We start from the raw sequence: 18,490 nt of genomic DNA on the forward strand, positions 1-18,490 counted from the left end.
GTTATATTCCGTCTTTGCATATTACAGAGTAAGGTCCCTTGTGGGTAGGTATCGATTGTAATGTCATTATTTTGTGAGCACAATTCCTGTTATTTTCCCAGAAACGTACGGTACGAAGTCACAATCACTACTTATCTAATAATATTAGACTTCGATATCGAGGAACTTCTGATGGGCAATATCGATACGATGTAATTATCAAAAGTGTCACGTCGTGCTATACCTCTAACATTGTTGGAGTAAAGGTACCCTTTGAAATTGCAATTGTACTGCCTCTCCTGAAAGTTAATGGAACCCCTGCTCTGTAATATGTAAATACGGAATACATACAAAACCTAAGAATACCTGAATTAAATATCTGTGGAATAAAACACCAAAATCTACTGTGGTAATATCATGACATATAAATGAACAAGTTAAAATTGAAACCTAGTCCAACATTACACCTTTATCACTGAAGTAGGCTTAACTATAGAATCCCAAATTTCAATACTACTGGTATACGAGTATTACCTGTGACAACCTTAGCCAATGACAAATGTACTGACTAAATGATGATCATGGTCCATGATCCACTGATTTCATCATCTACATTTTAAGAGATAACTGACCAAACAAATGACGTATATTAAAACAAGTCTTTTTCAAGCTCCTGATGTGATGCACATAAGTAAGATGAGAGGTATACAAAGGAAACAGAAACAAACCTTGCCTTTCAACAATGTTTTATTTCTGTACTGTCATTCTTGTAAATCCATATTGTATAAATAATATATTCAAATCATCTTTTAGCTAGAAGTCGTAACTGTTTCTTTTTCATCCTCTTGATTTTGGCCGTGTTCTTGATCTGAAATGAAGCAAAAAGAATATTACAAAAGCATTTTTATAAGTTCAACAAATAATTTTCATGACTAATGAAGTTGCCAATTAAAGTTAAAAAACATTTCCATTAGAGAAGATGGGGATAATTTTACAGCTGTATTATGATCATGACAGAACAAAATTATTATAATACTATATGCCCACATCCCATCCATTTCAAGGCAGAGGCCATAAAAAGAAGATTGTATAAACAAAGTTTGTATGACAAGAAACTTGGTATTATCAAAACACTATCTCAAAAAGTGACACATTTTATCACAAGGAACAACTGCTGTGCCACAGTTAATAACTAAAAATACTGTTTCACAAGAAGATTTTCTGTATCATAGATTTAGGCCGACTCATATCGAGACTGACTACAAAGCACTTTACATTGTGGGGAGAGACTTTGTATATCGTAAGACACTTCATCAGAAGATGTTTGTATCAAGAGAAGACAAGAAGATATCATTGAGAGACATCTTTTGTCAAGATCATACACATTGGACTACGAAGTAATCTTCAGATGCAGAAAGACTTTGTGTTTGTATAGCAAAGACACTTAATTTATCATCAGAAAGCGCAAGTGTCATAAGAACACACTATCCAAATCAGGATACCGTCTCCAGGAGACACTTTATATCATGGTAAGACATTATATTAGTATATATACCAGTATCTTGACTTATTACAAGAAGACGAAATGTCTTGATAGTGGTGAGATGACAGTTGGTGATTATTAAAAAGTTGAGAAGAATCAACAACCAGTGACACATTTATTACAAGTGACTTGTATTTTATATCGCATTCAAACTCTCACTCATAAAGGACAGTCAGCATCAAGAGAAGACATTTATAGTTTGATGACAAGACGGTTCATTTCATTACTATTTCTTCTAATACTTGTCTTATATAAGTTTCAATCAAGAGATGTATGATTCACATGTACACTTCTATATTACAAAATGATGCTTACTAATAAAGAGCAATATGTGACATGAGGTGACATTTGTACCATGAGGTGACATTTGTACCATGAGAAGACATTGAAGAGAACAAGACACTACCAAGATGGCACTAAGTCACATTACAATTTACAAGTAGGTATTTTGAACAATTGTTTTTATTTAAATCACCAAATTTAATTTCATGCGGTTTTGAGAAAGGTAACATATATATATAGTACTTACACTTTGTACTACTTCCGATTTCCTTTCGTTCTCCAATTTTCTCTGCTTATGTTCTTCTTGTCTCTTTCTAAGTAACTACAGATTAATAAGACAGCAAAATGAAAACTACAAAGAAATGTATCAAGCAGAACTACTTTCATAATATTGTTGTAAAAGGATGTTAAAAGAAAAAACAAGAGATCCCAGAGGGATCTTGGCGCCGCACCAAAGAATGATCTATGTCTGACAAACAAAAGAGGGATCTTTTCTCTGCTTTTCAAACTTTTCGTACAGCTGTACATATTACTACATATGAAATTTGAGAAAGATCCTTCGAGTACTTTCTGAGTAACAAACTTCAATTATCAAAATCCAAGATGGCTACCTGTTGGCCATCTTTTTGATTGGTCAGCTGAAAATGCAATATGCACAAATAAGGTCATAAATACATATAAAATTTGATACAGATCACTTCAGTACTTTCTGAGCAATAGTGGTAACAAGCTTCAACTATCAAAATCCAAGATGGCGGCCTATCGGCCATCTTGTTCATCAATCGGTCCCAAAATACAATATGCACAACTAGACCCCTAGGGGAACCTGCAAATGCAATTTGAGACAGATCCCTTCAGTACTTTATGAGAAATAGCGGTAACGAACTTCAATTGTGAAAATCCAACATAAAGTCCTGTTGGGCATCTTGTTCACTGATCGGTCCCTACATGTAAAATTTGAGAGCGATCCCTTCAGTACTTTCTGAGAAATAGTGGTAATAAGCGTCAACAATCAAAATCCAAGATGGCGGCCTGTTGGCCATCTTGTTCATCGATCAGTCCGAAAATGTGATATGCACAACTAGACCCCCAAGGGGAACCTGTACATGCAATTTGAGACAGATCCCTTCAGTACTTTCTGAGAAATGGCGGTAACAAACTTCATTGTCAAAATCCAAGATGGCTTCCTGTCGGCCATCTTGTTAACCGATCGGTACCAAAATGCAATATGCATAACCAGGGACCTATGGGACCATGCACTTGAAATTTGAGACAGATCCCTTCAGTACTTTCTGAGAAATAGTGGTAACAAACTTCGATTGTCAAAATCCAAGATGGCATCCTGTCGGCCATCTTGTTGACCAATTGGTCCCAAAATGCAATATGCACAAGACTCCTAGGGGAACCTACATGTAAAATTTGACAGAGATCCCTTCAGTACTTTCTGAGAAATAGCGGTAACAAACTTTAACTATCAAAATCCAAGATGGCTGCCTGGCGGCCATTTTGTTGATCGATTGGTCCCAAAATGCAATATGCATAACTATACCCCTAGGGGAACATACATGTAAAATTTGAGAGAGATCCCTTCAGTACTTTCTGAGAAATAGTGGTAACAAACTTCAATTGTTAAAATCCAAGATCGCGTCCTGTCGGCCATCTTGTTGACTGATTTGTCCAAAAATGTGATATGCACAACTAGACCCCTAGGGGAACCTACATGTAAAATTTGAGAGAGTTCCCTTCTGTACTTTCTGAGAAATAGCGGTAACAAACTTTAACTATCAAAATCCAAGATGGCTGCCTGGCGGCCATTTTGTTGACCGATTAGTCCCAAAATGCAATATGCAAAACGAGGGCCCTAGGGGAACCTACATATGAAATTTGAGAAAGATCCCTCTGAGAAATAGCGGTAACAAGAATTGTTAACGGACGGAAGGACGGACCACAGACGAAAGGCGATTTGAATAGCCCACCATCTGATGATGGTGGACTAAAAATCTACAATTAAGAAATAAATTGATGCGTCAGAGAGGCAAAAACTGCCTATGAATAAAAAAATTTGATGACAGGTAATAGATAATAGAGACATTGTATGATGTTCTTATTCTGTATATTACTCACTTCTAGTTTTTCTGCCCTTTCATCCTTCAGCTGTTTTTCAAAATCTTTAATTGACTTTTCTTCTGCCTTTTTCTTCATTTTCTTGTCCCATGATGACTTAAGTGACTTTACTTTCTTGATTTCTGAATACCTGTAAAAATAACAGATGCAGAAACACATTAACAAGTCCAACTGTACCTATATTAGACTTCTGTTTTGTTCCTTTTTGCATAGATGTTTATTAAATGTTTAACAAGAGGCCAATAGGGCTTAACGGTCAACTGACTCGTGGCATAAAACAGCAGTCTTTAACGTTACATGTTTACAAACATTAGGCCTAACTGTTAATGGCTAGCCATTAATCTCACTGTCCACACTGTTTTCCAGCTGTGGCTTGTAAGGCCGATCTATATTTGGTTTCATCCTCGATCCTCATCTTGTTGCGCAACGAGGTGACAGTTTACATTATGTATATCATAAAAACACTATTCACAATTAAAAGGTTAAAAGAAGAAAATTCTGGTAAGCAGCATACAATTTCACTAGCTTACACCTTTTGAGTCCTGTTTGCTTTTCTCAATAAGTTTTGATACTGCAATTAATCAACTATCAACCTAGACTGGATCATTACTTAGATATTTATGACAATAGAAGTGATTGTACAATATATCTTCATCTTCTTATCATGTGCTCTTGGTATGAAATCTGAGATTCTTATTTAGCGACACAGTGACACTTATTTCAATTGATTATTTCAATTATAGTTTGTAGAATAACCTAGTTAATTAATAACAGTAATATATGTACCTAGCGGTTCTATTTGATTTCCACGGCCTCCCTGATTTAGCTTTTCCTTTTGGTATACTATTTAGTTGTTCTTTCACTTCCATTCGCCGTTGAATAACGGGATCTGTTGCCTTCTTATCCATTTTCAACTTTTTAGAAATAACAGTTCTTTTTAAGACCGGAAGCACGTGTTAGTCTAAACAACAGTCGGACAGCATTAGATTTATACCAGTTGATTAGTTTATAATTTTAGAAGTGTTCCGAATGTCTACATAGATGGTTCTAATACAAAAGCAACTATCGGTAAAGGATTAAATTCCGAAACTAATATAACACTATCTAAGAAAATGAAAAAAGAGAGAGAAAATTGACTTTACTGTAGCAATTTTGGCTATACTCAGTAACGTTAAATGCATACAGTAAGCAGAAACATATATACATAGAGATTGGCAACTCCGCCATTTTTACGATCGGCAGATGTACCTCTGTATGTGCTTAGGGGTTTTTAGATAACCTTTTAAATAGTTAAATACAGCAGAATAACTTTGAAATGTTATAAAAGTTCAGCAATTTGCAGATGGTTTGAGGACGATTTTGGAAAGAAAAAATAATATTTTAACTTATATATTAATAAAACAAAATGCACTTCCGGTTTTGAATGTCTGATTTTCGAAAAACCAGGTAAAATTGCCGATTTTCATGCTTTTAAAAACATATTAAGGTGGTAGTCTCACATTCCCCAAAATTTTCCTGTCGTTCAATATTTTTCATATTTGATTTATGAAGTAAATATGTTGTTATGCATCTTCTGTCAAAGTTTCGAAGAAATTGAACCATCTATTTTTTCTAAATAAATATTCAAATTTGCCATTTTTGAGTAGATTCTGCACATGATAAAACAGCATTAGTCTGTACTATATCTGCCCTGTAAATGAAAATAATTAACAAAATGTTCTACGATATATATATTGTTTAATTGATGTGATATATATCAATCCTTTTTTTAAAGAAAATACTTTACTTCTCGTCATAATTAATTTCTAGTGATCATTTTTGGAGGAAATTAGGTAAAAAAGACGCAAGTAAATTACCTAAAATATTCTCACCAAAATGAAAATAAATCAAAATTGTGAAGTTCAATTTTTATAGAAAAATAACAGACTAAAAAGTGACAAAGTTGCTTTTAATCAGTCAATTTTCAAGAAAATTGAACCACAATTTGTCAAGATAGAGCATTTTTAGCACCAAAAAACCTTCATTTTTCATTGAAAAAGACGGGATTCACAATAGAGTTATCTCCCCTATTATATATACTTTTTATACATTCACTGCAGAATTTTCTGTTACAATATAGCCTAGATGTCAATACTTTTAGTTTTAAAATTATTAACAATGTTTAATTAATATATATTTATCATTAAAATAGCAATTTAAGATTGATAGGATTATTTGTGTTATTATTTTTTTAAACTAATAAAATAATTTATTCATAAATTCAAACTTCAGAAAAGGGGGTATTAATCAAATCGCGGTCATTCAAATGCTTGAAGAGCTTGAGGCACTGTCATAACTCAAGCGTCTGTATGAAAAAAATCATGATCTGTCTCCCTTACCACGAGACTACATTCTTAAATAACATCAATTGGAAAAACTGGTCACATCAAACCATGATTTAATGTTTAAACTTTGTATTGATGGAAAAATATCATATTTAAAAGAATACACTTGAAAGTAGTTAGCCAAGGGAAAATGCCTATAAACCGGAGGTCCCGCTGCCTGTCAACAAAGACAAAGAAGGAGTTTCCAATCTCTATGTATATATGTTTCTGCAGTAAGTTACATCTGTAGTTGTAAAATTTACTTCCTTGAGAAATATTAACAGAACCATACTAAATTGTACAGTGATGTACTGTACGGTAATTAATATATAAAGATAGGCTAGTACTGAAGTACAAGGCGAGGGTAGTGTTCCGCCAGATATTTGAATAGTAATTATATTTAAATATCTGGTTCCGCTAACCGGGCTCGAACCCGCGAGCTCGGACTTAATGGTCCGCCGCTACAAAACTTGCTACAATGTGAAAAATAAACAGTTTTGATAACAAAAACTTAGTTTAAATGTTAGGTGCCATCGTAACATATGCTTGCATCATCAATATTCATCATATATAATAGCTCATTTGGGATTTATTAGAAAAATGATTAATTCCGGATAGTCTGTCCCATCCGGGTCCTTCATGAGTTTTTAGTATCGCCATTGACGGAACTCTTCAAAAAGAAGTTTCATTTGGCTTGCGTTTAAAACAATGGCGGACAACAGGGAAAATGAAAATAAGATGTTGACAGACGAAGTCGAAGAGCATGAAGTCTGCAACGACGATGCTAAAGATGAGGAAATGAACAGTGACGACGATGGAACTTCAGACTCAGCATCCTCGGCTAGTGACAGTGAAGACAACGAAGGCATTCAGAACGAATTACAAGTACAGGACCTCGTACAAAAGGTGGTTTGATATATGGCCGTTTTCGATTATACGGATTGACTGGTTGGACCTACATGAAGTTCTTCGTTATTAATTAAAGACATACCTGTTGATTTTACATTGATTTCAGACGACCATTGACAATGCCCTCACAGGCCTGTACCAAAACCTGCAGGTCCGTCAGGATTTTAACTTGAAATCGTGACGTTAACAGGTTGTGGACACTACCGTATCATCCTCGATACTCCAGGGGTTCCGATCACTTTCGATCTCTACACCCCTGGACTATCTCATAGTAAAACTGGAGTCAACAGAATAGAACAGTTAATTTAGTCATTTGATATACATCAAAAGAGCCGTATAACGGTACACTGTGGTTGACTGTGTGGCTTAGATGTTAGGTGTCGCTCTCTCTGTAGTCTTCAAAGGAAATCTTTGCTAGCCTGTGATTGGTCAAATGTTTTCTGCTGAGCTGCCTTCAATTTCACTATGAGATAGTCCAGGGGTGTAGAGATCGTAAGAGATCGGAAGCCCTGGAGTATCGAGGATGCTCCCGTATATGCAGGATAGTCTTGTATTTGAGTAACAGTCCTGTATTTGAGGATAAATTTGTTATGCAAATGCAGTATTATGTTATTTAAGTATGAATCCTAACACAAATGCAGAATTTAGATTTATTTCCAGGTCGGAAAATATTGAAAATAGATTCAATACTTTAAGAAAAGTTGCATCAAGTTCCTAAGTAACAAATGCTTCTACTGTACAAATTTCAGTAAATTGTACTTTATCTTGGCAAATATTAATGTGATTTTTTGAAAAGTATAGCAAAATTTTTAATTTTGATATTTCAGCAATTTATGCTATATTTTTAGTAACAAATTCATACTCCAATTGGGCTATAATACTCTAGTTTGCGTATAATACGCAAGTTGGTGGTTTTCCCGGGCCTGATGGTAGAGTTTAGGGAGTGGAGTTTAGGTCTTCCCTTGGAATATCTCTCAGCTTTAATCGAAAAATTTTTGTTAAGGCAATATGCAGAGTTGTTTTTGAGAAGTGTACTCAGCTTTAATCGAAAACGATTAACCTTTCCTGAAGAATGTATCAAAAGAGGAGAAAATGTAAAAGCCAGACCAAGATTCAAACCTCCGAACACAAGCCGAATGCTCTACCACTGAGCTACAGCGCAATGACAAAAGTATTTGTGATTTTTCAAGATGGCGGACATAAAAAGAGGGGCATCTCGGTAAACAAAAATGGAAATTGAAATCATTAACGTCAACGCACTTACCTAATATTTGGTGAGGTCACCTTTAGATTTGATTACTGCCAGCAGACATTGGGGGATTGATTTATACAAAGATCTCACATACTGACAGGAGAGCGAAGTCCATATGTCAGAGATAGCGATAAAAAGTTTGTCAGTTGTGTTGATGTTCCGGGCTTGATTTTTCAACATTCTTTTAATCTTGAGCCATATGTTTTCGATCACATTAATGTCCGGAGACTGTGCTGGCCATGTTATATCAGGAATGTTATTTGTTTGCTTGTATTGGTTAGTTACATGCATCCGATGAACAGGAGTATGATCATCCTGGAAATTGTAAACTCCGTCCAGAAAATGACGAGCAGTAACAGGCCACACATTGTGATCAAATATTTTTGTGTATTTCTGTGCATTAATGTTAACATCAATTTTGTAAAGAGTCCCCACGTCGTTGTAACATATACATCCTCAAATCATAACTGATATCCCCTGTTGCCGGGGAGGACACATGCACTGGGACAGATACGACTCTCTAGCTGTTCTCCATATATACATATACACGAAAATTGTCACCCATAACTACTTGAGATTTGTCTGAAAATATCACGGTATTCCAGTAATGATCTATTGAAAGTCGTCTTTTTCTAAACACCATGCTAAATGCTTTTTCCAATTAATTTTCGATACTATCATTTTCTTTCTGATAACCCGCTGCTTCATATCATTATTACGTAAAATTCTTTGCACTGTTCGTTGATTCACTGTATTTCTAGGATGTAATCTTTGATTTAGATCTTGAGTTATGTCCTTTAAATCTCTCCCTCTATTGGTTTCGGTGTGCCTAGTAGCCATGTTTGATCCAGTTGTGACAACTTACAAGGACAGCCACTTCGTTGCTTATTTTTCACATCCGATCGTTCTAGAGATCTTTTCCAGATGGACCGAATGGTATATTCAGATATTCCCATCAACCTTACCAATTCTGATGTTTTATATCTGGCTAATTTCATGTCCACAATTATTTCTTTGATGCTATCTGTGATTTCGTTTCATTTCCTTCCCATTTTGACAGGAAATTTATTTATGTCAAATAAACGTAGCAGACAATGGTGCGCAAAGGATGACGTCACTTAAGTCGTCAACAACGTCACGTTAAAATTTCAGCAAAAATAACCATTCTTGTATGAGTTACACCCCCTTAAACGCTCGAAGCACACAATGGCTAAACCGCCATCTTGGAAAATCATGAATACTTTCGTCATAGCGCTGTACCTCGTCACCAATATGTGCTCACTTTTGGATAGCAGTTTGGGCATTAAATAATCATTTTACCTTTTTTTGCTTTAAAGCCGTCTTTTACTGAAAAAAGAAAACGTTCTTTGCAATTTCATGCAAACCATAGAGTACCAGTATGTAAAATCAATGGGTTTTTTCTGCATTCTAAATTTAAGCATTAAACATTTCAAAGTCCAAGTTAGCCTGCATTATTAACATTGTCTGCATTTAGCTTTGGCAACTATATACAGTATATTGACCATAGATTCCAATATCTATGATAGTGTACAGGGGATGATTGTACAGTGTATATAAAATCAATTATTTTGCCTGTCTTCAACAGACTCCATGTTTTTATTTTGACTTTGTAGTTAATAAGCTTGATATGGACTGAAGTTTGTTTTGAAATTTAAAAAAAAATGTTACTGGTATAAAAATAAGATAATAAAATTATAATGGTTTTTTTTTCAGATTGCAGAAAATCCATATATGTACGACTGTCATGTAGAACTCATCAAAATCCTGCGCCAGATGGGAGAGCTTAGCCGTCTGAGGGATGCCAGAGAGAAAATGAGTGAATTATTTCCATTAACAGAAGGTACCTGATGAGAGTACATAGACTGTTTCTGTTACTGTACTGGTAACAGAAGGTACCTGATGAGAGTACATAGACTGTTTCTGTTACTGTACTGGTAACAGAAGGTACCTGATGAGAGTACATAGACTGTGTCTGTTACTGTACTGGTAACAGAAGGTACCTGATGAGAGTACATAGGCTGTTTCTGTTACTGTACTGGTAACAGAAGGTACCTGATGAGAGTACATAGACTGTTTCTGTTACTGTACTGGTAACAGAAGGTACCTGATGAGAGTACATAGGCTGTTTCTGTTACTGTACTGGTAACAGAAGGTACCTGATGAGAGTACATAGACTGTGTCTGTTACTGTACTGGTAACAGAAGGTACCTGATGAGAGTACATAGGCTGTTTCTGTTACTGTACTGGTAACAGAAGGTACCTGATGAGAGTACATAGACTGTGTCTGTTACTGTACTGGTAACAGAAGGTACCTGATGAGAGTACATAGGCTGTTTCTGTTACTGTACTGGTAACAGAAGGTACCTGATGAGAGTACATAGACTGTGTCTGTTACTGTACTGGTAACAGAAGGTACCTGATGAGAGTACATAGGCTGTTTCTGTTACTGTACTGGTAACAGAAGGTACCTGATGAGAGTACATAGGCTGTTTCTGTTACTGTACTGGTAACAGAAGGTACCTGATGAGAGTACATAGGCTGTTTCTGTTACTGTACTGGTAACAGAAGGTACCTGATGAGAGTACATAGGCTGTTTCTGTTACTGTACTGGTAACAGAAGGTACCTGATGAGAGTACATAGGCTGTTTCTGTTACTGTACTGGTAACAGAAGGTACCTGATGAGAGTACATAGGCTGTTTCTGTTACTGTACTGGTAACAGAAGGTACCTGATGAGAGTACATAGGCTGTTTCTGTTACTGTACTGGTAACAGAAGGTACCTGATGAGAGTACATAGGCTGTTTCTGTTACTGTACTGGTAACAGAAGGTACCTGATGAGAGTACATAGGCTGTTTCTGTTACTGTACTGGTAACAAGGTACCTGATGAGAGTACATAGGCTGTTTCTGTTACTGTACTGGTAACAGAAGGTACCTGATGAGAGTACATAGGCTGTTTCTGTTACTGTACTGGTAACAGAAGGTACCTGATGAGAGTACATAGGCTGTTTCTGTTACTGTACTGGTAACAGAAGGTACCTGATGAGAGTACATAGGCTGTTTCTGTTACTGTACTGGTAACAGAAGGTACCTGATGAGAGTACATAGGCTGTTTCTGTTACTGTACTGGTAACAGAAGGTACCTGATGAGAGAGTACATAGGCTGTTTCTGTTACTGTACTGGTAACAGAAGGTACCTGATGAGAGTACATAGGCTGTTTCTGTTACTGTACTGGTAACAGAAGGTACCTGATGAGAGTACATAGGCTGTTTCTGTTACTGTACTGGTAACAGAAGGTACCTGATGAGAGTACATAGGCTGTTTCTGTTACTGTACTGGTAACAGAAGGTACCTGATGAGAGTACATAGGCTGTTTCTGTTACTGTACTGGTAACAGAAGGTACCTGATGAGAGTACATAGGCTGTTTCTGTTACTGTACTGGTAACAGAAGGTACCTGATGAGAGTACATAGGCTGTTTGTGTTACTGTACTGGTAACAGAAGGTACTGGATGAGAGTACATAGGCTGTTTCTGTTACTGTACTGGTAACAGAAGGTACCTGATGAGAGTACATAGGCTGTTTCTGTTACTGTACTGGTAACAGAAGGTACCTGATGAGAGTACATAGGCTGTTTCTGTTACTGTACTGGTAACAGAAGGTACCTGATGAGAGTACATAGGCTGTTTTGTTACTGTACTGGTAACAGAAGGTACCTGATGAGAGTACATAGGCTGTTTCTGTTACTGTACTGGTAACAGAAGGTACCTGATGAGAGTACATAGGCTGTTTCTGTTACTGTACTGGTAACAGAAGGTACCTGATGAGAGTACATAGACTGTTTCTGTTACTGTACTGGTAACAGAAGGTACCTGATGAGAGTACATAGGCTGTTTCTGTTACTGTACTGGTAACAAGGTACCTGATGAGAGTACATAGGCTGTTTCTGTTACTGTACTGGTAACAGAAGGTACTGGATGAGAGTACATAGGCTGTTTCTGTTACTGTACTGGTAACAGAAGGTACCTGATGAGAGTACATAGGCTGTTTCTGTTACTGTACTGGTAACAGAAGGTACCTGATGAGAGTACATAGGCTGTTTCTGTTACTGTACTGGTAACAGAAGGTACCTGATGAGAGTACATAGGCTGTTTCTGTTACTGTACTGGTAACAGAAGGTACCTGATGAGAGTACATAGGCTGTTTCTGTTACTGTACTGGTAACAGAAGGTACTGGATGAGAGTACATAGGCTGTTTCTGTTACTGTACTGGTAACAGAAGGTACCTGATGAGAGTACATAGGCTGTTTCTGTTACTGTACTGGTAACAGAAGGTACCTGATGAGAGTACATAGGCTGTTTCTGTTACTGTACTGGTAACAGAAGGTACCTGATGAGAGTACATAGGCTGTTTCTGTTACTGTACTGGTAACAGAAGGTACTGGATGAGAGTACATAGGCTGTTTCTGTTACTGTACTGGTAACAGAAGGTACCTGATGAGAGTACATAGGCTGTTTCTGTTACTGTACTGGTAACAGAAAGTACTGGATGAGAGTACATAGGCTGTTTCTGTTACTGTACTGGTAACAGAAGGTACTGGATGAGAGTACATAGGCTGTTTCTGTTACTGTACTGGTAACAGAAGGTACCTGATGAGAGTACATAGGCTGTTTCTGTTACTGTACGGGTAACAGAAGGTACCTGATGAGAGTACATAGGCTGTTTCTGTTACTGTACTGGTAACAGAAGGTACCTGATGAGAGTACATAGGCTGTTTCTGTTACTGTACTGGTAACAGAAGGTACCTGATGAGAGTACATAGGCTGTTTCTGTTACTGTACTGGTAACAGAAGGTACCTGATGAGAGTACATAGGCTGTTTCTGTTACTGTACTGGTAACAGAAGGTACCTGATGAGAGTACATATGCTGTTTCTGTTACTGTACTGGTAACAGAAGGTACCTGATGAGAGTACATAGGCTGTTTCTGTTACTGTACTGGTAACAGAAGGTACCTGATGAGAGTACATAGGCTGTTTCTGTTACTGTACTGGTAACAGAAGGTACCTGATGAGAGTACATAGGCTGTTTCTGTTACTGTACTGGTAACAGAAGGTACCTGATGAGAGTACATAGGCTGTTTCTGTTACTGTACTGGTAACAGAAGGTACCTGATGAGAGTACATAGGCTGTTTCTGTTACTGTACTGGTAACAGAAAGTACCGGATGAGAGTACATAGGCTGTTTCTGTTACTGTACTGGTAACAGAAGGTACCGGATGAGAGTACATAGGCTGTTTCTGTTACTGTACTGGTAACAGAAAGTACTGGATGAGAGTACATAGACTGTTTCTGTTACTGTACTGGTAACATAAAGTACTGGATGAGAGTACATAGGCTGTTTCTGTTACTGTACTGGTAACAGAAAGTACTGGATGAGAGTACATAGACTGTTTCTGTTACTGTACTGGTAACAGAAGGTACTGGATGAGAGTACATAGGTGTTTCTGTTTCTGTTACTGTACTGGTAACAGAAAGTACTGGATGAGAGTACATAGGCTGTTTCTGTTACTGTACTGGTAACAGAAAGGTACTGGATGAGAGTACATAGGCTGTTTCTGTTACTGTACTGGTAACAGAAGGTACTGGATGAGAGTACATAGGCTGTTTCTGTTACTGTACTGGTAACAGAAGGTACCGGATGAGAGTACATAGGCTGTTTCTGTTACTGTACTGGTAACAGAAGGTACCTGATGAGAGTACATAGACTGTTTCTGTTACTGTACTGGTAACAGAAGGTACCTGATGAGAGTACATAGGCTGTTTCTGTTACTGTACTGGTAACAGAAGGTACCTGATGAGAGTACATAGGCTGTTTCTGTTACTGTACTGGTAACAGAAGGTACCTGATGAGAGTACATAGGCTGTTTCTGTTACTGTACTGGTAACAGAAGGTACCGGATGAGAGTACATAGGCTGTTTCTGTTACCGTACTGCTTTCAGAAAATCTTATTATCTCTATGAAATTGTCTCTGTTTTCCTCTAAGCCAAACAAATTACTTGTACATAATCTACATATTGCCACACAGTAACCAAAATTTAAATTTATGATATAATCAGTCCTTTCTAGAGTGATTTGTAATTTATTATATTAAGTGATTAAAAGAAGGTTTTACTGTACAGATGATTTGAATATTTAGCTGATTACAGAAATTTTATTTTGTACTTATTGAAATTGTATAGTTGTGGAGGAAAGCTGGAGTTCCAGACGAAGAAACATATTCACTTGTCAATTTCATAACAGTATGGTGGTTTTGAGATATCTTGAGGGTAAAGCAAAATTAACTGTTGATTAGTCCCCCTTCCAGTAATTGTTATATCACAAAAATCACTGGAAGATGGGACTAATTCATGGTTAGTCATACTTCACCCATGTTGTTTATGTATCTTGAAATTGAAGTAATTGCAATTGTATACCAAACTTGCCTATATCATTGTTTTCTTCATATGTTCTTTGAACATCAAACAAGTGCCCTAGTTGTGTATTTTGCTATTGCGGACCTTCCTTTTTTGTCATGTTTTCTGTTACCATGGAAAAGTACCAAATTATTGTTTTCTTTTGTTTCCGGATTATAACTCCAAAACCGTTCGACGAAGCTCCATGAAACTTTCTGTATATATCAGACAAGAGCCCTAGTTTTTCCTTTTGCTATCGCAGACCTCCCATTTTGGGAATTTTTTCTGTAACCATGGCAATTTAGTCAAAATTACTTAATTACTGTTTCCTTTTGTTTCTGGACTATAACACCAAAACCGTTCCAAGGCAGCTTCAGGAAATTTTCCGAATATATCAGACAAATGCTCTAGTTGTGCCTTTTGTTATTGCGGACCTTCCATGTTCGGTGTATTTTCTGTTATCATGTAAACTTAGTCACAAATACCAAATTACTGTTTCCTCTTGTATTCGGGCTATAATTGAAAACCCATTCAACACAGCTCCATGAAACTTTCTGTATAATACCCTCACAAGTGCCCTAGTTGTTGTGGACCTTCAATTTTTGGAATTTTTTATGTTACAATGGAAACTCTGTCAAAAATACCAAATTACAGTTTCTTTCTGCTACCTGTTTGTTTCCAGTTTTACAATACTCGCATACATTTAAAGTTATACTTGAATAATTGTTACATTGACCTTGATGTATTTGGGTTTTTATACCAACTGGGGGACATGGGGGATAATGCCACGCTTTGTGTCTCCTTGTTACTTTTGTAGTACATGTACAACTATCTTCAGTTGTCATGGGAATGTACCTCCTGTTGTCATTCCTATGGTTACTCCAATAAGCATTGTTATGTGTTACAGAGCTATGGCTGGATTGGTTACGAGATGAGATACCCCTGGCCACAGAGGAGACGGAGAGAAGTAAACTTGAACAGTTGTTTGAGAGGGCAGTGAAAGACTATCTCTGTAAGGTTCCTAGTCAATCTGATTGAAATACACATCCTTATATAACCACTTCATTAAATAGAGGATCTGACAATATCCCATAAAGGGTCATGTTCGTATGACCTTTATATCACCTGTACTTCAGATCACATACATTTTCTACACCTTGCTACATTGATTGCCAATGCCGTTTTTCGTTCCAGTGTACATATACATTAAGCTTTGTTGTGCTCTTTGGGCGAGATGACTAAATACGCAAAAATAATTCTGACAGTGTTTTCAAACTGTTTTGTCCCTGCTCAAGATTCTGGTGACAGCAATTTATTAAGCCATTTGCAAAGGTCACCAGAACATGACCCCAAATGGGATGTTGTCAGATCCTCTTATCAATCGTAGTGATGATAAGAATATGTATTTTAATCAGGTTGGTTCCTAGTGTATAAAGCTCACATATTTTTACATTAAATTCCTTATAATATGCTTTACATGGAAATTAAAAAATGTGTCTTTCAATACCTCGATTGATTCAGGAAGTATGTCAATTGTTTAACTAAATGTGGAATGTATATTGTTGGTTTGATAATAGTGTGATAATGAGTCAGTTTTGGAACACAAATATACCTAAAATTAAATACATTGATCAGTCTAAACATCATCTATATTGTTTATTTGTTTCTGGTTATATTTCCCTCCAATTCTCAATCTTATTAATTTTTTCTGCCCTTCAATTTGATGTGTTTGCAGCAATACAAGATAATGTGAAGACCTTGATGTACATGTATCATATAATTGTATAGTTCTGTTTACGGCTTTACAGATCTGTTTATGATGTAGTATCTGTTTACAGCTGTACAGATCTGGTTATGTTGTATGATTCTGTTTACAGCTGTACAGATCTGGTTATGTTGTATGATTCTGTTTACATCTGTACAGATCTGGTTATGTTGTAGTATCTGTTTACAGCTGTACAGATCTGGTTATGTTGTATGATTCTGTTTACAGCTGTACAGATCTGGTCATGTTGTATGATTCTGTTTACAGCTGTACAGATCTGGTTATGTTGTATGATTCTGTTTACAGCTGTACAGATCTGGTTATGTTGTATGATTCTGTTTACAGCTGTACAGATCTGGTTATGTTGTATGATTCTGTTTACAGCTGTACAGATCTGGTTATGTTGTATGATTCTGTTTACAGCTGTACAGATCTGGTTATGTTGTATGATTCTGTTTACAGCTGTACAGATCTGGTTATGTTGTATGATTCTGTTTTACAGCTGTACAGATCTGGTTATGTTGTATGATTCTGTTTACAGCTGTACAGATCTGGTTATGTTGTATGATTCTGTTTTACAGCTGTACAGATCTGGTTATGTTGTATGATCCTGTTTACAGCTGTACAGATCTGGTTATGTTGTATGATTCTGTTTACAGCTGTACAGATCTGGTTATGTTGTATGATTCTGTTTACAGCTGTACAGATCTGGTTATGTTGTATGATCTGTTTACAGCTGTACAGATCTGGTTATGTTGTATGATTCTGTTTACACTGTACAGATCTGGTTATGTTGTATGATTCTGTTTACAGCTGTACAGATCTGGTTATGTTGTATGATTCTGTTTACAGCTGTACAGATCTGGTTATGTTGTATGATTCTGTTTACAGCTGTACAGATCTGGTTATGTTGTATGATTCTGTTTACAGCTGTACAGATCTGGTTATGTTGTATGATTCTGTTTACAGCTGTACAGATCTGGTTATGTTGTATGATTCTGTTTACAGCTGTACAGATCTGGTTATGTTGTATGATTCTGTTTACAGCTGTACAGATCTGGTTATGTTGTATGATTCTGTTTACAGCTGTACAGATCTGGTTATGTTGTATGATTCTGTTTACAGCTGTACAGATCTGGTTATGTTGTATGATTCTGTTTACAGCTGTACAGATCTGGTTATGTTGTATGATTCTGTTTACAGCTGTACAGATCTGGTTATGTTGTATGATTCTGTTTACAGCTGTACAGATCTGGTTATGTTGTATGATTCTGTTTACAGCTGTACAGATCTGGTTATGTTGTATGATTCTGTTTACAGCTGTACAGATCTGGTTATGTTGTATGATTCTGTTTACAGCTGTACAGATCTGGTTATGTTGTATGATTCTGTTTACAGCTGTACAGATCTGGTTATGTTGTATGATTCTGTTTACAGCTGTACAGATCTGGTTATGTTGTATGATTCTGTTTACAGCTGTACAATCTGGTTATGTTGTATGATTCTGTTTACAGCTGTACAGATCTGGTTATGTTGTATGATTCTGTTTACAGCTGTACAGATCTGGTTATGTTGTATGATTCTGTTTACAGCTGTACAGATCTGGTTATGTTGTATGATTCTGTTTACAGCTGTACAGATCTGGTTATGTTGTATGATTCTGTTTACAGCTGTACAGATCTGGTTATGTTGTATGATTCTGTTTACAGCTGTACAGATCTGGTTATGTTGTATGATTCTGTTTTACAGCTGTACAGATCTGGTTATGTTGTATGATTCTGTTTACAGCTGTACAGATC

The 18,490-nt window shown here is 36.5% G+C and overlaps 2 protein-coding genes across 2 annotated transcripts in view; one reads left to right on the plus strand and one right to left on the minus strand.

Annotated features, from left to right (window-relative positions):
- Positions 1 to 708: 708 nt before the first annotated feature.
- Positions 709 to 4,922, minus strand: LOC138332115 (coiled-coil domain-containing protein 86-like). The gene is made up of 4 exons (XM_069280085.1): positions 4,715 to 4,922; positions 3,929 to 4,058; positions 2,052 to 2,126; positions 709 to 847 (listed from the first exon to the last, which is right to left on the minus strand). The coding sequence occupies exons 1-4, from the start codon at positions 4,834 to 4,836 to the stop codon at positions 782 to 784; spliced, it is 393 nt and encodes a 130-aa protein (XP_069136186.1). The 5' UTR covers positions 4,837 to 4,922; the 3' UTR covers positions 709 to 781.
- A 2,032-nt stretch (positions 4,923 to 6,954) lies between these two features.
- The window catches only part of LOC138332116 (squamous cell carcinoma antigen recognized by T-cells 3-like), a 43,506-nt gene continuing 31,970 nt past the window's right edge, over positions 6,955 to 18,490 (plus strand). Inside the window, 3 exon segments of the mRNA XM_069280086.1 lie at positions 6,955 to 7,197; positions 10,187 to 10,313; positions 15,834 to 15,938. Of these exon segments, the coding sequence (XP_069136187.1) occupies positions 7,000 to 7,197; positions 10,187 to 10,313; positions 15,834 to 15,938 (430 nt within the window). The 5' untranslated portion in view covers positions 6,955 to 6,999.

The sequence above is a fragment of the Argopecten irradians genome, chromosome 9 (genome assembly GCF_041381155.1).
Source record: "Argopecten irradians isolate NY chromosome 9, Ai_NY, whole genome shotgun sequence".
Taxonomy (NCBI): Eukaryota; Metazoa; Mollusca; class Bivalvia; order Pectinida; family Pectinidae; genus Argopecten; species Argopecten irradians.